Genomic DNA, 24961 nt, shown 5'->3' on the forward strand with positions numbered 1-24961 from the left:
GAAATCCACAGGGAATTCCTTGATCATAAGCTTAGTGGGCTGGAGCATAGAAGGGGAGGTTCAGGATCACAGTAACCTTATGACCCATCCTAAGAAGATCAAGTACCGTGTGTGTAGTAGGTGTGAATCTCAGCCCAGCAACTCAGATTTAAAAGAGATTTCATTCCAAATCTGTACTTACTTGCCACGCTGATGACTGGCAGGAATTCAGTCTCAGCCCTGACTGACCAAGGTTGTACAAGATCTGGAGTCTTTCCCAGCAGCTGGGGACCCCTCTGGTTATATGTGTTTGTCCCAGCTAGTTGTCAGTAGAAACCACCAGCACAGCCTCATGTCCCTTCAGTGTTGGGGAGTGGCAAAGCTGGAGCCTCAGGGCGTAGAGTCCAGCCTTTGTGGGTACAACACACAACCTTTGACCTCTGAGAGTCTGCCATCTTCCCAGGCAGGCCTGGGGCCAGGTGGTGGGTCCTTTGGTCCTTGCAAGACCCATGGACTTCTCCCCCTTTCCAGTTGTGAAGACCCTCTCCTCTCTACCTCAGTGCATCTCAAAGGCATTCCTCTCCAGACAGCCTGTGTCATCTCTTTAACAGCTCAGGATTTGGGAAGACAAAATACTATATAGAAATGAAAGTGCACTTTGGGAGGCTGAGGCGGACGGATCACGAGGTCAAGAGATCGAGACCATCCTGGCCAACATGGTGAAACCCTGTCTCTACTAAAAACACAAATATTAGCTGGGCGTGGTGGCACGCCCCTGTAGTCCCAGCTACTCAGGAGGCTGAGTCAGGAGAATTGCTTGAACCCTGGAGATGGAGGTTGCAGTGAGCCATAAGCACTGCACTCCAGCCTGGGTGACGGAGACTCTGTCTCAAAAAGGAAAAATAAAAAAAGAAAAGAAAAGAAAAAAAGAAATGGAAGTGACTTGTGGACAGTCTCTGCTTTTAGCCCTGGATGAAAAGTCTCTTGAGGTCCTATCTTCTTTCAGATGAAGGAATGAAGGAAATATGTATCTTAATAAATTATCCTTAGGAATGTGTGTGCAGGAAGTATTTAAATAGAAAATAGATTAGCTACAAAGGAATGTGTGTACAGGAAATAACAATAACTACAGTTGCCGGAAATAGCAACTGGTACCAGCTGGTGACCCTGGGGCAGGACACTGGAACACACAGCAATCAGGACTGGGATTACTTCACACTGGGGATCGTCCGTAGTATTTGAAGTTTCTTAACCTATGCATGTAATGATTTCGAAAAATATGGAGAAGTTTGCTGGAATCTTAAAAGTGCATGAATAGATTTAAGTCACCATTATTTTATTTTATTTTTTGAGAAAGGGTCTCCCGCTGTTGCCCAGGCTGGGGTGCAGTCGTGTGATCCCAGCTCACTGCAACCTCTGCCTCCCGAGTTCAAATGATCCTCCTACCTCTGCCTCCGGAGTAGCTGGGACTACAGGTATACTCCACCATGCCCAGATAATGTTTTTGTATTTTTCGTAGAGACAGGGTTTCACCATGTTGCCCAGGCTGGTCTTGAACTGCTGGGCGCAAGTGATCTGCCCACTTCTGCCTCCCACAGTGGTGAGATAACAGGTATGAGCCGCCATTCCAGCTCACAATTATTTTCATTACCAAAAAAGTTATTTGTTTTATAGAAACATTCAATGAAGAAATCTGTTCTGCCAAAACCATTTGAAGTTTTCCCTGAAGTTTTATATCAGGAAAATAATAAAATAAAAAAATACCGGATTTTAAAACTTTGACATATTGACATTTAGATTTGTTAATTAGAATTCTATGTACATAGAATATTTCTTATAGAAACTAATTTATTGCATTGGGGAAATATTCCTGCATAGGCTTACGTGCTACTTTTGGGGGTCTGAAAGTGAATCAACTTGCAGAACTTATTTGATTATCTAGCAAGATTCACTCATTACAGAATTGTTTCATCCCCTTCAATGTGTCACCTCGGAAGAAACTTAAGCCATATTCAGACTGTGAAAAGATACATTTAGAAAAACTATTTTAAACCTCTGGAAACAGCACATATTTGGCCAGATGATGCTGATCGCCCTTGGTGGACTCGAAATATAGCAGCCAAAATTGTCTTCTGTGCTGTGTGGCCAATCTGCAGTGAAGAGGGCCCATCATACTCACTCATGAGAAAACCTGCGACTTACAGTCCTTGCACCCAGCTGGGCCACATCGTTGACACTTACGCTTTTGAAAATCATTTTTTGGTTCTGGAGGTAATGGCAGCTGTATACAACTTTTCTAAGCAAGAAGTCCTGCTGTTCCTTTGAGGAATCTTTCCCAGATCTGGTTTCTTGCAAGGTTTTGAGGAGTCTTACTGAGGCACAGAAAATTTACCCCAGATAAGGCATCTGGCTTGACAGTGGCCATCAGTCAGCTTCTCATTTAGCTGGTGTCAGTGGGGTACATGTCTATTTGACAGAGCCCATGGTGGGCAAAAAAGAATTTGCAAATGATAGGATTTATTAATGCAGCCTCAAATTCTGAAAATTACTGAGATTCAAGACACTAGAGGAAAGGGAAAAAAATCACATATAATCTCCCTCTCGTGGAAAAGCACTTGCCATCAGCCTTGAACAATGATAGAGCAGAGCTTAATTGCTTTGTAGTTACTGGGTAGGATCTGGTGTCAAGGACTTGAGTCTGCTCTGCTATCTTCTTCCTGGCTCCTCCTTTGGAAACAAATACTAGCAATAATTGATGGTAAGTCCTCAGTTGCTAAGAATTTCACTATGCTTTAATTTGAAGAGGCAACTTGAATCCAAAAATATGCCTGAGTCAAGAATTTATTTTAAAATAAATAAATCCAAGGATAAATCCTGAACCTACAGATGGGCCAACCTCCTGTGTCTTCTACTAAGTACAGTTCGGAGGCCCTAAGGCAAACTCGGATGTCATAGTTTCAATTGTAGAAAATAGCATTTACACATTTTTGAAACACTCTTAATGTGGGTTGAAACAAAAATGATTTTCTAGATGACTCTGGCTTAGTTAGAAAATGTAATGAGCTCCATTTCCTAGTTTGCCTCCAAGTCATAACTTCAATTTCATCTTGTGTGCAGTCTCAGTTGTTAGTAGCTGCCTGAAGCAATAGGCTGAGAGAGACGGTGAGGCCAAGGGCAGGCTCAGGAGAGAACAACGTGATTGACTATCATTGCCTGCATTGGGCATGTGAGTGAGGAGAGGCAGCATGTATTTGTCATTCTGGCCATAGCTTTTCTATCAACTCAGGAAGAGAACTGGAATTCTTGAGCTAATAAACAATGCCTCCTCCCTCACGATCATTTTCTGCAACTTATTTTGTCCATTGCAATTGTTCGTCATAGATTCTGACATTTGCTCCCCTACTCCATCAAAATATCCAGGAGAATTTAATATATAAGAATCCCAACCCATGTCCAGACTCTACTTTTGGGCTCTCTGAGATGGCTTAATAAATAGTGTAGGAGGTAAAAATAATTTTCCCTTTACCCTTCTAAATTCTCGGCCGAGATCACCTGCTCCAAAAGGCAGATTAACAAGAAAAAAGAAAGAAACAAGCAGAAGTTTACATGAACATTTCATATATATCTGGGAGATACCCAGAGAATGGGCAAATCTCTCTCATTTTTAAAATTTAATTAAAAAAATTTTTAAGGGCTGAGTCTTGCTCTGTCACCCAGGCTAGAGTGCAGTGGCACGATCATAGTTCATTGTAACCTCAAATTCCTGGGCTCAAGCAATCCTCCTGCCTCAGTCTCCTGAGTAGCCAGGACTACAGGCACATGCTACCATACCTGGCTAATGTTTTTTCATAGAGTCAGGGTCTTGCTGTGTTGACCAGTTTGGTCTTATTCTCTTGGCCTCAAGCAGTCCTCTTGCCTCAGCCTCCCAAAATTACTGGATTACTGGTGTGAGCCACCATGCCCAGTTGAGAATGAGCAATTCTCAAAAAGGTGACTTCTAACTCGGCTTACATAGCATCTTCAGTAAAGAACAATACATTTTTGGAGAAGTGACGAGACAAAGAGAAAAGACCTAGAGTCTCTAGAGGCAACAAATCATGGGAACGCAAATGCAGTCATACCTCGCTTAATAATGGGTATCTGTTCTGAGAAATGCATCGTTAGTACAGCCTACTACACACCTAGGCTATATGATAGAGCCTATTGCCCCTAGGCTACAAACCTGTACAGCACGTTACTGTCCTGAATACTGTAGGCAATTTTAACACAATGGTAAGTGTTTGTGTATCCAAATGTATCTAAACCTAGGGAAGGTACTGTTGACTGGGCGCAGTGGCTTATGCCTGTAATCCCAGGACTTTGGGACGTAAAGAGTTTGAGACCAGCCTGGCCAGCATGGTGAAACCCTGTCTGTACTAGAAATACAAAATAATTAGCCGGGTATGGTGGCAGGTACCAGTAATCTCAGCTACTCGGGAGGCTGAAGCAGGAGAATCACTTGAACACAGGAGGTGGAGGTTGCAGTGAGCCAAGATTTCGCCATTGCAGTCCAGCCTGGGCAGCAAGAGCTGAGATTCTGTCTCTAATATAATAATAATAATTATTATTATTATTTTAAAAACCTAGGGAACGTTCTGTAAAAACACAGTGTTACAAGTGTTACAGTCTTATGGGACCACCATCGTATATGTGATCTGTTAACCAAAATGCATGACTATATGAGAAACTAATGGCAGATAAATGCTAGTTAATTTGTTATGTAGATTCTTCTGGGGTTGGTCTCCAGGCTGATAAGGGTCTAAAGTTGTCTCCGGTGTTGAACATTGTCCTTCCTGGTAGAGAGGAGAGGAGGACACTTTTGTAAACTCATGTCCTGCTTTTAGGCCAATGAGGGGAGACAGAGATATTTCCCTGTGTTTTCTTCTCTATTGCCTTCAGCTCAAAATAATCCTTTTGTTTTAAGTGGCATATTTTCAGGTGGCATATTCTGCTATCCTTCAAAAGCACCCTTCTTCCTGAACAAATTGACAGTTCTGACAAGAAGTAGCAGATGGAGGCCAAATGATCACCTTAATGACAAAGGCTAAATTGGAAGATGTAGCTTAATGTGAGATCCAAACATCTTCCTCACTGAACCCCAGAACTAGGCAGGCTTATCACCCAGGCACAGCCAGCGCTAGACTAGGGCACATCTGGACATGAAGGGGCTTGTCTAGGCAAGACTTGAGGCTTCGGTGTTGAGGGTGGGATAGGTCTCCCAAGAAGAAGCAAGGGACCAAGCTAATAACTCTTCCTCAATCTCACAGTCAGCCCATTCATTCCTCCTCCTAGGGCAGTGTGGGTAAAGGTTTGGAGAAAGATGAAAGGCAAACTTGCGTCCCATCACGCAAGCATCCCTGAGCCTGGAAGATGGCATTAGGAATGGGGCAGATGAATTTCCCTCAATGGTGCCCATATTTCTATCTGCGTTACCTTAAAAATGCATTCCACATCTCTCCACTTTTCCTCATCCCCAGGATTCACACGGTGGTTCAAGCTGCCACCATCCTTCATCTAGGCCCCATGCTATTGCAGTGGTCTTCTAATTGTTCTCCTGCTGCGACCCTTGTCCCCTGCAACCCATTTCTGACAAATGTCAGGGGTCATCCTTGTGGAGAGTAAACCAGATCGTGTTCCACCCCTGTCCAATCCACTGTGTCTTCTCATCACACAGTATAAATCACAACCTCACACCATGTTCACCAGCCCTGTGTAATTTAACTCTTCACCAACCCCTTTGACTTCCCCCTGACTCTGACCCATGTCACTCCCTAGATTTCACTACATTGACCTTCCTGATGTTCTTCCAAACACTCCAACCTCATTTCTGCCTTGATTCTTTCTTCTTCTTCTTTTGTTTTTGAGATGGAGTTTTGCTCTTGTTATCCCGGCTGGAGTACAATGGCGTGATCTCTGCTCAGTGCAAGCTCTGCCTCCCAGGTTCAAATGATTCTTCTGCCTCAGCCTCCCGTGTGTCTGGGATTGCTGGTGCGTGCAACCATGCCCAGCTAAATTTTTGTACTTTTAGTAGAGATGGGGTTTCACCATGTTGGCCAGGCTGGTCTCAAACTCCTGACCTCAGGTGAGCCACCCGCCTCGGCCTCCCAAAGTGCTGGGATTCCAGGCACAAGCCACTGTGCCCGGCACATTCCTTCTTGACTGATGTTCCTTCCTGTTCTGAACGCTGCTTACAAATTCTCTGCATCTCATCTCAATGTTACAGCTTTAGCAAGGCTTTTCCTGGCTGGCATTCTAAAGAAGAAACCTTTTCCTTAATATATGTCATTTCATCCTACTTACTTCTCTCACCCCTTCCATCTTTTTATCTGTCTGTTTACTTATGTATTCGCTGTGTCCTTCCCCAGGAAATGTAAGCCCCATGAAAACAAGGGTTTTGCCTGGGTGCCTTTCAGCACTTGGAGAGCTCATCATGGATTTGGCATTCCATAAATATCAGTGTACAGGGTATGAATAGATGACCCCCAAATCATCAGACAGATTATGTCCTGAATTTTAATTCAGGGAATATAGTTGAAGTAGTGATTATGTCTTTTGTAAAAACAAGCAAAAACAAACAAACATAACCCGACAGTGAGAGAATACATCCTAACAGAAAGCAGCTCTGCTTGTGAATCTAGAATTCACGGTCGTGGACATCATGCCCCAGGATATTCCTGACTTGGGGGAAAAATACCCAGAATTTTGTACCTCTGCCTGGGTATTTTGTTTTGAAAATTGGAAGAGACAATGGAGTGTTGTGATAAAGATGATACACTCTGCAGTCGTATTGCTGGGCTTAAATCTGGGCTTCATCACTCACTAGCTGTGTGCCCCTGGGCAAGTTACTTAAGTTCCTTGTGTCTCAGTTCCTTATCCATAAAAGCATGGATAATAACAGTAACTACTTCTGATAATTATTGTAAACATTAATACAGTCCGTAAATCTACTTAACGTGGTGCCTGACACAAAACAAGAACTCAATAAATGCTCATTGAAAGTAATAGGAGTATAATGGGCTCAAAAAATAGGAAGAATAATATCTACTATTTGATAGCGCAACAGGGTGACTATAGTTAATAACTTAATTGTATATTTTAAAATTACTTAAAGAGTGTAACTACATTATTTGTAACTCAAAGGATAAATGCTTGAGGGCATGGATACCCCATTCTCCATGATGTGCTCATTTCACATTGCATGCCTGTCTCAATATGTCTCATGTACCACATAAATATATACTCCTATGTACCCACAAATATTTAAAAAGTTAAAATTTTTTAAGAATTTAAAAAGTGATAGAGGTAATAGTATAATTACCATTTTGTTAGATGTTGAAGGGTAGTAACTGCCTTATAAATTATAACCAATTTTTTTTCAATGATCTGCCTTTCCACTGCGTTAGCTCTTTGAGGACAGTATCAAGATCTTTCTATTGATCTTTGCCACATCTTATATTAGTGAAATATCAACAGGTGGGTGCATTACTTTCCACCTTTTTCCTCTTTTGTCTTCATCCTCCTCAGGTTTCTTTCTGATTGTTCCTTCCTTTCTAGATCAGTAGTTAGAAATATTAAGCCAGTTGAAAGTGTGCCCTCCTGTCGGAACAGTTTTCCTGGTCAGTAAGATTGGCAGAGTGGTTTGTAGAATAAGGAGGGTGCTCCTTACTAGAATAAGGTAGGGGAGTTGCCACTTGCACCTTCCCCTCTCCTCCACACAGGATGAGCATCTCAGTCCAAGCTGATCTTCCCCTCTAAGACAGTAGCCTCTGTTTTCAAAAATCGCTCGACTTAGTTCCTCTGTCAACCCAAAGTGTGTTTGTAGCATATCCTGTAAAATAAGACAAGGGCCAAATCTAGCATTGTCAAACACACGAGCTCAGACAAAAACCTGAGTTAAAATCCCAGCTCAGTGGCGTTCTCTCTGGCTAGATGACCCCTGGCCGCTGGGAGCCCTGCTCTCTTCATCTCTCAAACTAAGATCCTCCCTGTCTTGCAGGGTTGTTGTTGATGATACTATGTAATAATATCTACAGAAACACTTTTAAGCTGTAAGCAACAAATAATAGCTACAATTATACTTCCTCTACTGCCATACTGTCTCTACCCCAAAACAAATGATAGTTGTTCTTCACATATACAATTATAGACCTGGAAATAATGAGGCTTTCATCTGCCTGAATCATACAGAATTATAGAAACAGCAATCTGCTACCACCAACTCACACTCACTACCGTGTCCTCTGCGGCTATTGTCTTTGACAATCAATTTAAAAGTAATAAAAAGGAAACATCTGGTGACAAAAAATAAGAAAGTATTAAAAATGGAAAGAAATATATCAAAAGGACACAGAATACAAGTTATAGGGGCTCCCACTGGTAATATATGCAACAATTTGATGCATATAATGAATGATGACAGTAATAGGTTATAAAACCTATTTGAAGAAACATGAATCAATACTACTTAAACATTTTTTCATGTAAAAGTGATGGTTAGCTAGGTGTGGTGGTGCATGCCTGTACTCCCCGCTACTCAGGGGTACTAAGGCAGAAGGATCACTTGAACCCAGGAGTTCAAGACTGCAGTGAGCCACTGATCACTCTGTACTCTAGCCTGGATAACAGAGCAAGACCCTGCCTCAAAAAAGAAAAAAGAAAAAAAAAAGTCTTGAAGGGTGATAGGAAAAGCGGAGAGGCTTTTCTTTTTCTTTTTTTTTTTTTTTGAGAAGAAGTCTTACTCTGTCACCCAGGCTGGAGTGCAGTGGCGGGATCTTGGCTCACTGCAACCTTGGCCTTCTAGATTCAAGCAGTTTTCCTGCCTCAGCCTCCTGAGCAGCTGGGACTACAGGCACACGCCACCATGCCCAGCCAATTTTTGTATTTTTAGTAGAGACAGGGTTTCCCCATGTTGGCCAGGATGGTCTCGGTCTCTTGACCTAGTGATCTGCTTGCCTCGACCTCCCAAACTGCTGGGATCACAGGCATGAGCCACTGTGCCCGGCCAAGGGGGAAGCTTTTCTTTGTGGAAGAATGCCAACTAACAATAATAGAATGGTCAGAGCAGAGTAGTGTGTGCCTGTAATCCCAGCACTTTGGGAGGATCGCTTGATGCCAGGTGTTCAAGACTAGCCTGGGCAACATAGTGAGACTTCATCTCTACAAAAATTAAATAAATAGATAAATAAATAAATAAATAAATAGCTGGGCATAGTGGCATGCACCTGTAGTCCCAGCTACTCAGGAGGCTGTAAGGCAGGAAGATCACTTGAGCCGAGAAGTTTGAGGCTGCAGTGTGCTATGATCATGCCTGTGAATAGCTACTGCACTTCGGCCTGGGCAACATAGCAAGACCCCATCTCTAAAAAAAAAAAAAAATCAGGATACTGTTAGCCAACCAGCTCTTGCTAGTATTCTTTCTGCTATTTTCACAAGTAAATGCACTCTGATCCGAAGTCTTGGGGAAAAAGTGAAATATACATCTCAGCTGAAATAAAGCAAGGTCTCTAGGTCTGTATCAACTGTTTCCATGTCTGGAGGTGGTCAGTGAATCTGCCACATAGGTAGCAAGTCACCTTCTAAGTCAGAAATTCCAGTATCTCTTTGGGAAGGTTAACCTTTGTCTTGTCAATCCTATGCTTTTGATTGTAGCCATATGATCTCAAAAGCAAATGCAACAAAGCCAAAAATAGACTAACGGCACTTAATTAAACTAAAGAGCTTTTGCCCAGCAAAAGAACCGGCAGCATAAACAGGCAATCTACAGAATGGAAGAAAATATTTGCAAATTATGCCTTGATAAAGGACTAATATCCAGAATTTATAAGGAACCTAAACCAACAGGAAGAATGTGGGAAAAGTACATGAACAGATGCTTTTCAAAAGAAGACATACCAGCGACCAACATATGAAAAATGCCCAACATCGTAGTAAACATGGGTTTACTATGAAGCAGGCATTGAGCACAGCGTGTCACTGAGATTCCCTCCTCTAATCTTTGTAATAAACTTTGTTCTGCTCAGAAGTGGGAGCAGATTGAAAGAGGTTAGTAATCTGTTGAAGGTCACACGGCTCATAACAGGCAGAGCTGTGTTCTGTCTACATTAGTAAAAAACCCTTTCGTTTTGAATTGTTCTCTACATAATGCCAAAATCAAGTATGTAAGTATATTTTATAAAAATACACATTTCTAATTATCAGAGAAATGCAAACTAAAACCACAATGACATACCATTTCACACCAGTTAGAATGGCTATTATTCAAAAGTCAAAAAATAGCAGATGTTGGCATGGATGTAGAGAAAAGGAAATGCTTACACACTGTTGGTGGGAATGTAGAGTAGTTCAGCCCCTACGGAAAACAGCATGGAAATTTCTCATACTAAAAATAGAATTACTATTTGACCCAGCAATTCCATCACTGGGTATCTACCCAAAGGGAAGAAGTTATTTTATCAAACAGACACTTGCACTTGTGTGTTTATCTCAGCACTATTCAAAACAGCGAAGTCATGGAATCAACCTAAGTGTCTATCAGTGGTGCACTGGATTAAAGAAAATGTGGTATATACATACACCATACAATACTACACAGCCATAAAAAAGAATGAAATAATGTCCTTTGCAGCAATGTGGATACAGCTGGAGGCCATTATCCTAGGTGAAATAACTCAGAAGCAGAAAATTGAATACTGCATGTTCTCACTTACATGTGGGAGCTAAACAATGGGTATCCAAGGCAAGGACATATAGATGAAAATAATAGACACTGAAGACCCCAAAAGGGAGGAGAGAAGAAGAGGGGGAGGGATTGATAAACTACCTGTTGGGTACTATGTTCACTGTTTGGGTGATGAGATCACTGGAAGCCCACACCCCAGCATTATGAGGTATACCCGTGGAACAAACCTGCATGTGTACCCCTGAGTCTATAATTAAAATTATAGCCATATGACCACAGTAAGCATAAAAACACAATCACTTTGAGTGCGAACCTAACTGTATTGATGAGCCGAGATTGTCTGTTCAGCTTCATTAATGCGACCAGAAAATCAAGATCTAAAGAATGAATGTCAATGCATTGACTGCCATGCACCTTTTTAAGGTCAAGTCATGATAACTGATCCAGTGCATTAGACAACAAAAGAAAGCTACGGTCACTTTGAAAATGTCATGTAGGCACCAGTTTATAAGACTCCTTTTAGCCGGTGTATGTAGAAGCATTTTAGTAACTGTGCTTTATGAGTTTGAAACCTTGGAGACATTTTTTTTCAATTATAAGTCTTCAGACTAAGTTACTTTAAAAAATGTCTTTCATTTAGCGTTTACTAGGAAGCAGGCATTGAGCACAGCGTGTCACTGAGATTCCCTCCTCTAATCTTTGTAATAACCTTTTTTCTGCTCAGAAGTGAGAACAGATTGAAAGAGGTTAGTAATCTGTTGAAGGTCACACAGCTCATAACTGGCAGAGCTGTGTTTTGTCTACGTTATTACAAACGCTTTTAAGCTGTTCTCTACAATAATGCCAAAATCAAGTATGAAAGTATCATATTTTACAAAGATTCTTCTATTTACCAAAACACAGACACCCAGAGCACTTTTTAAAGCTGTCAAATGCGTGGACTTCAGTTTCCAGGAGCTTATTAAAGGGAAACTACAAATAGTTCTTTGAGAAGGTACAGTATTGTTCCTGAATGCAAAGTGAAATGTGGATGATCACATTAAGTTTGGAGAATAAATACATGCTGTTAATAAGAACAGTTTGAATTCTATTTACAATTCTATTAACAATGTAAAAAGCTTTTTCTTGTATTTCTTCCACCTAAGCTCCCTGGACTCACAGTTTACCTTAAACTATCAAGAAAAGAAGTATAGAAAGATTTTTCTTGTATTGCATTCCTATATATCCAGTTTTCCCCTAGTTATTAGGTGTCAGAAATAGTGCCATACAGCCTCTAGGTAGAGTTCTCTAGCAGATGGCAAGTAGATGTTCCAGGGGTTTGCCCAAAGGTGAATTTTAATGAGATCTGCCTACTTCTTTCTTACCTTGAGAAGTATGAGTATACTCAGGGCTGTGGTGGCATGTAAATGAGTTCTGCTCCTATGCTAATTAGATCAGGCCTCTGGAGAGTAGCCAGCTGTTAGTTTTTAAAGGAAATAAAACTATAGGTCACAGAAATAAGTCATTTCAAAGCTGGTTCTTAGAGACCTTTTCTAGCGTAAGAAACAGCCATATGTCCCAGAAGGCGCAATCCACATGTCTGGGTAAAGAGAGAGGAGGAGAGTGAGGAGGTCAATAGGGTCATTATTTCCAAGCTTTCCCTGGAATTCATTACCCGCACTAAGTGCAGTCTTCAGACCTTGAGTGCTGCCTTTATTTTTATTCTTACTATAAATTCATAGTTTCTCTTGATATTTAGTAAAAACCAAATAACGGTAATACTGTAGTCCCTATTTATACTCAGAGGATGTGTTCCAAGACCCCCAGTGGGGGTGTGAAGCATCGGATACTACAGAACTCTACATGTACTCGATTTTTTCCCATTCATATCTACCTGTGATAAAGTTTAATATATAAAATAGGTACGGTAAGAAACTAACAACAACAAAACAATGCTAATAACAGCATACCATAATAAAAGTTACGTGAATGTGGTCTCTTCCTCCAAAATAATGTATTCAATGTAATATTTTCAGAACTTGGTGGACTGTAACTGAAACTGTAGAAAGTGAAACCAAGGATAAGGAAGACTACTGTAATAAACTCGGTCTTCCTTGGCTCCCAGGGAATTTTCACTCTCCTCCTCCTCCAATATCTCCCATACTTTCTTCTCTGTTGTCTTCTCTTGCTTCACTTGCTCTACCAGCCAGAAGTGATTAGATGTTTTCCATATTTGGCTTTGACTCTGTCCTCTTTTTTAAAGAAATCTCTCTTGATCATGTTACCCACCTCTAAAGCGTCAATCACTAAGGAAAATAAAATCGTGTAAGAATGTGTGTGTAATCGAAGGAAAGGGAAGAGATGTTACATTATCCATCTGATGAGGGCTTCTTACCCCTTTTTAGCCATGGACTCCTTTGACAGTCTGATGAAACCTATGCGTCATTCCCTGAATCATGTTTTTAAATTAATATATTCAAATACAGAGGATTGCAAAGGACACCAAAAATGTTAAAGTGACCAGAATATTTTTACAAATACATTTATGTTATGCTCATGTGTATCCTGCAGTCATATTCACGAAATAACAAGATCCAGTCACTACCACAATTTCAAAGTAGTGAGAAAGACTTGGAAATGTTGTCTATAACTGTACCACAAGATGAAAACTGTTAATGGAGACAAAATTGCAGAAGTCATTAATATTCTTATGGTTTGTTGCCTATGTTCATAACCGAAGGGAATTTTACATTTTAGGTAGTGACTAGGGAAAATAAAGATGTAGAATTCAAGCTCATAGATCCCCCATGAATTCTACCCATAGATCCAACTTTAAGAACACCTGGTCTAAAGATTTCCAAAAAAGATTGGGAATCGTGACTTACTTGTAGCCTAAGAGAAGCATAGGGACAGTACAAAGAAGGGGATGTTATGGAGCCATCTATAATTGTACATTTATACTATATTCCTCCCTTCATATGTTTGGTTTATCTGGGCTTCCTGTGTCTCCTCGTCTTTCTCCATATACCCTTTATATCATATCACAGTAAAATTAAAACTAGCTAGTTCTTTATTTGGTGGCAGCTGTTGTGTTTTGGCATTGTTTTGTTGGAAGGATGTTTTTGTTTGTTTGTTGGATTATTTTTTAAATATATCCATCGGTTGTAGGGGAGACAGAAACTACTGATTATCTGGGATTATTTATCCATGCTATGTCTAGCATCTATTAACATAGATAATTGGGCTTTAAATGTGGATAGAATTAAGATATCCAACTTCAGCCTCTGTCTGTTGCCTTCGAAGGCCTCGAGGTGTAGATCAAATAATCCCCTTTCCATCTTGTAACTCTCTCTCCCCTTGGCTTCCTGAAGGCTGCTTCTCCTGGACCCCTCTGGTCTTCCCGCTTCTCTAATGGTCTCTTCTGAATCCTCTCATCAGTTTCACACTCAACCACCAGAAAAATGTAGGCATTTTCTCCACATTAGGCTTTGGACTGGTTTTCTCATCATCTTTTCTTCTTTGATACTCTCTCTCAATCCCCAATTCACATTCTTTCCCATGTTCCTTGTCACTTTTTTTTTTTTTTTTTTTGAGACGGAGTCTCACTCTGTCGCCCAGACTGGAGTGAGTGGCGCGATCTAGGCTCACTGCAAGCTCTGCCTCCCGGGTTCATGCCATTCTCCTGCATCAGCCTCCCCAGTAGCTGGGACTACAGGCGCCCGCTGTCACGCACAGCTGATTTTTTGTATTTTTAGTAGAGATGGGGTTTCATCGTGTTAGCCAGGATGGTCTCAATCTCCTGACCTTGTAATCGGCCCACCTCAGCCTCCCAAAGTGCTGGGATTACAGGCGTGAGCCATCGCACCCAGCCACTTGTCAGTTTTAATGGATCCCAGCTCCCCACCTCCCAGCTGAGATTTTAACGACACCCAACATGTATTCTTTGGACACTCACTATGCACAATTATACTATAGTATATAGTTATGTTAGGCACTGGGCATACAATTCTGGACCAACGAAACAGGTTTCTGCCCTCACACACACTATAATCCATCAAGGAAGGCCTTAATCAAGTAATTTCAAGAGTGAGGTGTAGGATGAAAGAGGAGAAGCAGGTCACTACAGAAGTTGATATTAAGGGGATCTAGCCTAGTTTGGGGGTATAAGGAAGCCAATCAGAAGAAGTGAAGCTTCGATTGGAACTTTAAAAGTTAACTGGGAGATGACTCAGTAACCAGTGTAGGAATTGGGATTAGGACAATGCATGTGAAATGCAGAAGTCTAGAAAGAATAACGGGGAAGGAAGAAAAGATGTCAAATATGGCTGTGGTATGGAATCCACAAAGGGCATTTGAATCCAGTGAAGTTGCAGAGAGGCAGGCCAGGCTGGTAAACACTTGTCAATCATGTGGGGGCGGGTCAAGGTCATCATCCTAAAGACAGTTGGGAAGTTTCATTAGGCGCAGGCAGAGTGTCCGGATTCACAGTTTTAAAAGATTAACCCAACTCTAGTAGGGAAAATGGTTTGAAGAAGGGCAGGAACCCATGTGAGGAGACCATTGGAGGTGGTTATGGAGCCCAGTTAAGAGACAGTATGTTGGTTTGCAAGAAAATTTGAGTCTTCATTGTTTCTGCTTTACCTGCCCCTCAAACCTTTAAGATTTGACCTTGAAAATGTCCACTGCATGCTGCTTTTCATTCCCATTGAACAAATTCAAGCTTCTTTTTTTCCCCTGGACTATTGCAGCAGCTTTACTCTCTACTGACTTATCTTCTATTTCCTCTTTCTCCATGCCAGTGGCGTACAGGTGCGCTGTCAGACTTAGTCCCCTAAAACACACTTGGTTGCTCTCAAATGCATCAAAATTAAGTCCAAACTCCTCTCCCTTGTTCACAACCTCTACAGTGTGGTCCCTACATATGCTTCCAGCTTTCTCCACTATCACAAGCTCCTACCGTAACTTTCCAACTTCATGTTCCCCTTGGCTCACTAACTCACAAATATCCAGACATGCTCTGTTTTACAAACTCCTCCCTCCCTCCTAGACTATCATTCTCTTCCAATGCACTCATTAAAAATTTTCATCTTTGAAGACTAATTTCAAGCCCAGCTTCCTCTAGATTTCAAGCCCAGCTTCCTCCTAGATGTCCCCAATCAGAATTTTTCCTTTCTGTCCATGTTCCAGTGATTATTTAAGTGATGTGTTTTCCCTCTAATTAAGCTTCTTACCCTTGCCTCACCATTTATTAGGGTCTAGCTCCTATTTGAGTCAGTATGTATGAGAGAGAGGCTTTTGCACTAAATTATAAGTTTCTGAGGGCTAGAGAGATTTGTGGTAGTCATTTCTGTGTTGCACATAGTGATTTGCCTGCCCTGTGCTTATAAAGGCTCAACAAATGTTAAATAAGTTTTTGGGTGGTGGTAGGCTGATCGGACCCCAGAATTGCACATTTATCTGAATCACATACCCAGAACCCATTCTGGTTGTAATATTCTAGGTTGATCAAATGCACAGGAACATTTTACTAGCAGTACTGTTTTTGTTTCAAAAGCTGGCTAAATGCAACAAGTCTCAGTAAGAGTAACAATTCAGTATTTTATTGAGAAGTGCTGAATTCTTTGTTGAAAGCTGAAATTTATTCTATAAGTATTTCATGAGCCCTAATTATGTCTCTGGCTTTGTGCATACAACTATGCAAATCTGTGTCCTGGGAGCACTTAACTGGTATTTTCATAAGGACTTGGGGTTTTTCCATCAAGAATTGCAGGAGGCTGGGTGCAGTGGCTCACGCCTGTAATCCTAGCACTTTGGGAGGCCAAGGCGGGGGGATCATGAGAGGTCAGGAGTTCAAGACCAACCTGTCCAACATGGTGAAACCCCGTCTCTATGAAAAATACAAAAAAAGTTAGCCAGGCATGATGGCAGGTGCCTGTAATCTCAGCAACTTGGGAGGCTGAGGCAGGAGAACTGCTTGAACCTGGGAGGAGGTTGTGGTGAACCAAGATCGCACCAGTGCACTCCAGCCTGGGCAACAGAGCGAGGCTCCATTTCAAAAAAAGAATTGCAGGAGAATATACATTAATAAATAAAGCTTAATAAAGCTGAAAAAAATAGTTCATTCCTTTGGTCAGAAGTTATCTGTCACCTAACCCAGAAGTGAAAACAATGCAGCCAAGGAACGGTATGACAATACAGTGGATATATTGTCAATACAATAAAAAGTATAAAAAGAGAAAACAAACTTATTAGAATATTGCTGATTGCAGTTTATTTAGGGCTTATTACTATAATGTTATCATTTTCTTAGCTCTAATATTAATAAAGCCCTGAAACAAGCAGGTTTTATAATTTTCTTCTCAGTGTCACTTTACACCACAGGCTAGGAAGCATCAATAGATGCTCAGCAGTAATAACTGCATTTATTGAGTTCCAGTATATGCCCCACATTGTTTTAGAAACTGGAGATAGGCAAAACTCAATTTATAGTCTCAAATAGCTTGCAAAGTAGTATCTTATATAGGAATCGAATTGCTTCCAGGAAATAATAAAGGAATATATTACTAGAAGAAGATGCTTGTATAGGAAACTCACAATTTTTTTCCAGGCTAGATTGAAACTGGACATTAGAGACATACTCTGTGATTTTCTGAAATATGAGTGCTAACTATGGAAAAAATAGACCAGAAACTCTCAGAACACAGATTAGTAGAGGTTAAATGTAAGAAGACTTTTGTGGGGAAAAAAAATGTAAATGATGAGGAGAGAATGCATTCAGAATGAGTAAAGAGTACTTTTTTAGATGTTTGCTGTATGCCTGTATAAAGATCTGTGGCTTCAAATTTGACTAGATTTTGTTTTTGTTTTTCAAAATCTTTTCTAAGAATTGCCCTGGTGGAAAATATTCCTGAAGGCCTTAACTATTCAGAAAATGCACCATTTCACTTATCACTTTTCCAAGGCTGGATGAATTTACTCAACATGGCCAAAAAGTCTGTTGACATAGTGTCTTCCCATTGGGATCTCAACCACACTCATCCATCAGCATGTCAGGTAAGCTACATCCTCTGTGTGTGTGATGATTTTACTTATGTGCATTTTCCACTCCTTAGTATTCTGCTCCTCCACTCCTCAAACTCCAGCTCATTTCTTTTAGTCTACCCGCACCCAGAGTACACGTACATTATTACATTTATGTAGATGTGCCGTTGTTAATCATATGTCACTCCGCTCCTACTAGAATGCCAGGTTTGCAAGGACAAAATCGTGTTTCATCTTTGCCCACAATCGGCTCTTTATACAGAATTGCTGTGTTGCACAACTTCAGGGCGTGCTATTTACGTGATAATCTCTGTCAATGGCATGGTCCAGAATTCTGCTTTGCACAACCTGCATGTTTACAGGTCTAATTCTGTAACTGCCTGCTGAGGCATTTATTTGGTTAATTTGTGTTACAATCCACCTTTCGAGTTATAATTCACCCACAGCCACTTTTTTTTAATAGTAGAGTGAAATTTCCCAGGATAGTTGTTTTTTCTAGACTGTCATATTTGGATGAATAGGAAAAAGAAATATGCTTATTTCTTTTAAAAAAATAAGGCTTCGGAGAACTACCTTTAGAAAACTGACTTAATGATCTAAACGATTTCTGAATAAAATGCTCTGGGTGTAAGAAAATGGTGCTGGTGATTTTAGTGTGTTTTCTTTATATTGATACAACCATGATAGTTTATATTAAGCTACCCTATCTAAATATGTAGCCATTGACCTACACTTAAATGTCATATGTAAGTCAAGGGTAAAATAAATTTTGTTTCCTTTTATGCAAAATGTGTTGGCATTAAGCTTATAATCATGATCTCACTGGTGCTTTGAAAGCTATTGAATCTATTCAGTTACACCATTTTAAAGTCAAAAGTTACTGGAAAACAAAAACAAAAAATACAAAGGCCATAACTAAAGAAGAATGGAATGAGTTTACTAACTGTGTTCTACACTTTTCCGTCTCTACTAAAGTTTAAGTAAGTGTTTCAGGATTTATTACTCCATAATGTCTCCTAAAATGTAGTGCTTTAAAGCAATAGTATCTATTTGTTCTTGATTCTGGGCAGGGTTTGGCAGTGAGGACTTACCTCTGATCCGTATGGTGTTGGCTGGGGTGGGCTGCCTGGGGATGGAGAATCCTGGATGGCTTTCCTCACATATCTGGTATCTCAGCTGGGGTGACTGGAACGTCTGGGATGGCTGAGTCTCTCTGCATGTTCCGTCATCATTCAGTAAACAGTCCCGAGCTCTTTACGTGGTGGTTGGAGCCTCAGAAGGCAAAGAGCTCTGGAATCCTAGCATGCTGCTCCCAGTCTATTCCATTGGTAGAAGCATGTCTCAAGTCCAGGAGGGAGGAGCAACATCCACGTACAGGAATGAGGATTATTGGCGGCCATCTTTGGAGATGACATACCACAGCCCAGTCTGTGGCCGTAGCAATTCATAGCTGTCTTTTACATGCAAAACGCATTCACCTCATTCCTCAGAGTGAGAATTCTACTACACCAAGGCTCTGGAGCGAAGCCAGAGGTCACCTCCAATACCCCTTTCGCTTTATGCGGGCTTTTTGGCTAGATCTAGAAACCAAATTGACACCAGGCAGCTTAGCAGGAGAAAAGTCTACAAATTTTATTAGTTTTACTCGTACATGTGGATCTTCACAAGAGAGTGAAGTCCAAAGAAGTGGCCAAAGTAAGATGGTTTTATACTTTTTTGACAAAGAACAATAAATCTGAGAAGACATGACAGGACAAGGGGGATCTGTGTGGGGGCAGTCAATTTCTAGGGGAGTCACTAGGAGATATGGAAGGGGTATAAAACTAGTGGGAGATAGGGTTACTTCATTAAGTGTGTTTATTCAGGTCCATGGCAGCCCCCAGTTTCCAGTCTCTGGTGTTAAGGGCTATTTTCTCACCCTGGTACAGGTAGGGTGGGCTTCTCAGAAGAATCTTTATGGTTTGTTGCATACGGAAAGAGACAGGTCAGCTATCCCTTACTGAACTACAATTTTCCCAGTGTTTTCCCCTTGAAATAATCATCAATATACCAACCTGACATATTTTGAGATGGCACATCCTTCACTCCTACAGTTCAAAATCCAGAGTGTGTTTATTTGCATCGGGTCTGGATCTGAGTGAGGCTCCTCATGTGGGCTTCTCTTTATTGGAAACATGTAAAAAGAGTAGTTACATGCCCCCTAACACACATGCCAAATGTAAAATGGTAAGATGGGGTAAGATACCTAGAGATACTTTTTTCAAAAGGGGTAAATGGAGAGTAGAAGATTGCCCCCTGGAATGTATGAACCAGGGGAAATAAGGCTCCAGACTGGCTAGCTTGCATATGAAAGCCTGGCTGAGCCATTTTTATCTCTAGGCATTGGCTAACCCTTTGCGGGGGCAGTCTTTTCCCAGCTGGAAAGGGGGGTGTGTGTGCGCGTGCACGCGCTCATGTATGTGTCCATGTGTGCGTCTGTGTGTGACGATGCGTGCATTTTTAATTGATGCATAATAGATGTACATAGTTTTGGAGTACATGTAATAATTTAATACATTATTATAATTTGTAAAGATCCAATCAATGTACTTGGGGAATCTGTCACCTTAAACATTTCTCTTTTCTTTAGGCTAGAACCTTTCAAATTCTTTCCTTCTACTTATATTTTTATATGCTATGTTATGTTACGTTACGTTATGTTACGTTATTTTTGGAGACAGGGACTCGCTGTGTTGCCCAGGTTGGAGTGTAGTAGTGCGATGTTAGCTCTCTGCAACCTCCACTTCCTGGGTTCAAGCAATTCTCCTGTCTCAGCCTCCCAAGTAGCTGGGATTACAGGTTTGTGCCACCATGCTCAGCCAAGTTTTCATATTTTTAGTAGAGACGAGGTTTCACCATGCTGGCCAGGCTGATCTCAAATTCCTGACCTCAAGTGATCCACCCACCTTGGCCTCCAAAAGTGTTGGGATTATAGGCATGAGCCACTGCACCCGGCCCCCTTCTACTTATTTTGAAATGGAGAATAGATTATTGTAAATTATAGTCACCCTACTGATCTATCTAATGCTAGGTCTTATTTCTCCTACCAAACTGTATGTTTGTGTCTGTTAACATCTTTTCATCCACTTCCAACACTGCCCAGCCCAGAAAGGCTTTTTAAAATGTCAAAGTGTCATGATATACAGAAAATTCAGAAAATTATATGCAGTACAGAGCCCTTTTGTTTGGCTAAGAAGATCCATAGAGACCCACGACCTGAAGCCATTTCTTACTTGAAGAATGTTGTGAGTGGAGAGACCAACCTTGGATTCTCTACATTTTATCTAAATTCTGCATGAAAACGCAGCAATTCCTTCTTCAGTTTATCTCGTTCTTTGTAACCCTTATTATATACTGCAAAAACTTGTAATCTGCCTGAAGAATTTCAGCCGGCTTCACAAGTTCATTAGTTGTATTTTCCATGTTCTGTTTTACAGCAGGTGGTACTATTACAAGCACTCTGTCATTACATAATGCAGATGGCCATTTCTCTAGGCTTCAAAGGAAATTTCCTTACTGTTCTTCCAGCCTTGAATGATAGAAGTAGAGGCCAGCCTCCACCATGACCCAACCCCACATAGCTTTACTTATTTACTTATTAATTTTTTTTTTGAGATGGAGTTCCGCTCTGTTGCCGAGGCTAAAGTGCGGTGGTGTGATCTTGGCTCACCGCAACCTCTACCTCCTGGGTTCAAGCGATTCTCCTGCCACAGCCTCCTGAGTAGCTGGGATTGCAGGCACCTGCCACCACACCAAGCTAATTTTTGTACTTTTAGTAGAGATGGGGTTTCACCACGTTGGCCAGGCTGGTCTTGAACTCACCTCAAGTGATCTACCCACCACGATCTGTCATATGACTTTAGGTAGAATGTTATTGATGTAGAAAGGTAGATGTTAGATGTTATTGATGTAGAAAGATGATAACACTTAGAAGCTTAGTTCAAGTCACTCTCTAACAACTGGCCTGCTGCCAACAAATGGAAGTTTTCAACTTACTGCCTATGACCTAACTATCGTTGAACTCCCAGGCGAGCTTCTAGGAAGAGACCTAGTTTAGAATGTCTTCTGGTAGAGTCATATGCTCCTGCCAAAGAGAGGCCTCTTAGCTGCCTTCCATCTCCCTAATAGCACTAGACTTCTGTACAATGTAAAACCAGTTGGTTTTCTGCAGTTTTGAGCCTGATTGTGCTTTGCCTCTTTACAAGGGGGAGATCTGCCTTTGTAAACATGAAGGATAGAGGGGCTTTATCTGCTTTGGGAATTGAATGGATTAAAGGTGTTCTGAGACTGATCTTGCAGTTCTCCCTACACCTGCCTGTCCCTGGCCACGTCCTGTGGGGAAGCAATAATGTTTGGAGGGTTCTCACTTCAATGCGGTAGTGGAATTTCTCTTCTTCCTCTAGTTTGTTGGCGGCCAAGTGACTGTTTCTGCAGAATGCCATGCCTTTGGTCTCCACTGGCCAAGAGCCAGGCATGGACCATGGTCTTAAAGAGCAAGCATGCAGAATTCAGGGTGTTTTGTTGCCTGACTGGCTGCCTTTCACCTTGCCCCTATTCACCTCTCTCAACCCCTAGAGCGGTATGTACAACAGGTTAGCATTAAAAGGTCCGGGGGAACTTATCTGAAGACCACATTTCTTGGGCACTTAAAGATTAATTTTAGAGGGCCAGGTGTGGTAGCCTGTAATCCCAGCACTTTGGGAGGCCGAGGCGGGCGGATCACCTGAGGTCAGGAGTTTGAGACCAGCCTGGCAAACATGGTAAAACCCTGTCTCTACTAAAAATACAAAAATTAGCTGGGTGTGGTGGCACATGCCTGTAATCCCAGCTACCCAGGAGGCTGAGGCAGGAGAATTGCCGGAACCCAGGAAGCGGAGGCTGCAGTGAGTTGAGATCGAGCCACTGCACTCCAGCTTAGGGGACAGAGTGGGACTCTGTGTCAAAAAAAAAAAAAAGGAAAAGATTGTTTTTGGAGTCTATTCCCCTCCTTTTCCCCCTGTCACTGGGCAGGTAGGGGAAAAATTGTGAAGTGATGAAAAATGGAGAAAGGAAACAGGTACTCGCTGCCAACTCCTTCTCTTTGGGTGCAGTTCAAGGACCCCTGTATCCTATTCTTTGCAGATAAAATCACCAAGTTTTACCCTAAAACTTCAGTGCCTAAAAAAAGAAGGCACTAACTGGAAGCTACTTTAACTTAAATTTTTACCTGATTTTATCTTTCAAATGGAAAAGGAAATTCAAGACTACCTAACATTTCAAACTTCGGGCAACCAGTCTTTGGACTTGTGTGTACCCTTTTATTTTCACCAAGACCCTATAAACATCAGGAGATGGTCTCTCATTGGTGTATTGCGTGCAAAAACATGCTAGGAAAAAAATCGTTCACACCCTGATTACTCAAGTGAGCGAAATTTAAATTTTCTTTAAAATATTCTGGTGCTGAACACTATCCTTCACAAATATGTGTGATAAAAAAAATTGTGTCAGATTCACAGCTTCTTTTTCATTAATTTTTTAAAGAGAGTATTTTTTATTTGGGGGACAATAGTCAAATGTGACATTTGATTTTAAACCAACAGAGCCGGAAAAGTCCTAAATGGAACCATAGATGGCACATACATTAACGAGAACTATAAGCAAAAAAGCAGCCCAGCTGTTTTTTATCATATAGCAATAGGAAAATGCACCAAGAAACCATGTAGCCAATGGCAGGCAGAGCAGCTCAGCAGCAAACAGGCACGTTTTATTGGTCTAGTCTCTGGATGAGTAGCAATTTTGTAAGAGTGAGGGTGATGATTGTTACTAACAGGAATGATGAATATGTGCTTTTTTATTTCGCACACATTTTATTGGTCTGGGCTCTGGATGAGTAGCAATTTTGTAAGAGCGAGTGTGATGGTTGTTACTAACAGGAATGATGAATATGGGCTTTTTTATTTTTCATTCGCACGGAAACACACGTTGATTTAAAATGTGTTTTTATCTGTACTTCCAAAAGCTTGCTGTTTGGATTTCTACCCTGAAAAACCCACTTTGCTTTTCTTGTCTCGTACCTGGAGTTAATCTGTTTGTGTTTGTTTCCTTCTGTGCTAAAGGAAACTGGACAGTGCCCTTACTCTGTATCACAGCTGCTAAGGGCTGCTGAGGTCTAGAGTTTCGTGATAACTATATTTTAGAATTTTAGGAAAATACATGGTCAGGTAAAAGGTTTTTGTTTCTGTCTGGATGATGAGTTGCCACCCTAAAATGTTGAAATTCCTGGGACATCTTGATTGCTCATTTATGAGACAAAATGATGGGAATTTATGAAATCAAACCTGTTCAGAAGCAGCCAAGAAATATAACTGACAAAGGCTCATTAGTAGAGCTACCTAATCCATTGGGTAAAAAAGTAAAAATAAAATAATAAACTCACACTCTGAATTCACTGAGAGGAACCTGTAAAATAATTAATGGTCTGCAACAGTGGAATCTTAAAGAGAGGTGTTTATGTGAAATCAGTTAGATACTGGTCTGCCAGTGAGCTGTGACTGCCAACTGATGATACATTACAATTGTTTGATTTCGAGAAATTATGATTTTTAAAAATCAAACAGTATTTATGAAATTGCAAGCAGCCAGCATAAGAGCTCAGTGATCCAGGAGGTTTTTTCTGGAAAGTACAAGCCTGGATCCTACCTCTACACAGTGCTTAGCAGATTTAGCAAGACTGCAGAAATGAGCCAGGAGTGGAGCTTACGGTTTTTGTTTTGTTTTGTTTTGTTTGACCTCCTTATTAGCCGTGCAACCTCGGGCAAGAGGATGAACTCTCTATGCCTCAGTTTCCTCAACAGCAAAATCAGGGTGATAACAGGACCTGCCTCATCGGTTGTTGTGCAGATTAAATCAGTTAATATCTGTAAAGAGTATAGAACAGTGTTTGCCCATTTTAGTGCCTATATAAGGGTTTGTTATGATCATGAACATTGTTATTCACATTCACGTATTTGTGTACACACTGTAACTCTGGTTCAAGTTTATTCTGTTAGCAAGTTCTTATTATGGCTCTTACACTGTGCTAGAAATTGGGATGGTTACTATGTAAAATTAGAAGGGGATTATAATTTCTGCAAATGTGAGACTCTGGGTAGATAAAAAGGATTAGGCAAATTATCATTGTATGTGGAATTCTTACTTTCATTTGATTTATTAATTATAAATCTTCAA

General features: G+C 41.0%; 1 protein-coding gene across 6 annotated transcripts in view; it reads left to right on the plus strand.

Annotated features, from left to right (window-relative positions):
* Positions 1–24961, plus strand: part of PLD5 (phospholipase D family member 5) — a 421542-nt gene that overhangs the window by 199286 nt on the left and 197295 nt on the right. For 4 of the 6 annotated variants that reach the window (XM_005539658.5, XM_074025901.1, XM_005539659.5 and 1 more), the window contains exon 3: positions 17560–17728. The exons of the other annotated variants lie outside the window; for them this stretch is intronic. In XM_005539658.5, the coding sequence (XP_005539715.1) occupies positions 17560–17728 (169 nt within the window). The remainder of the gene's footprint in view (positions 1–17559; positions 17729–24961) is intronic. 6 annotated transcript variants of the gene reach the window in all.

Source organism: Macaca fascicularis, chromosome 1 (genome assembly GCF_037993035.2).
Source record: "Macaca fascicularis isolate 582-1 chromosome 1, T2T-MFA8v1.1".
In the NCBI taxonomy this organism is placed as follows: domain Eukaryota; kingdom Metazoa; phylum Chordata; class Mammalia; order Primates; family Cercopithecidae; genus Macaca; species Macaca fascicularis.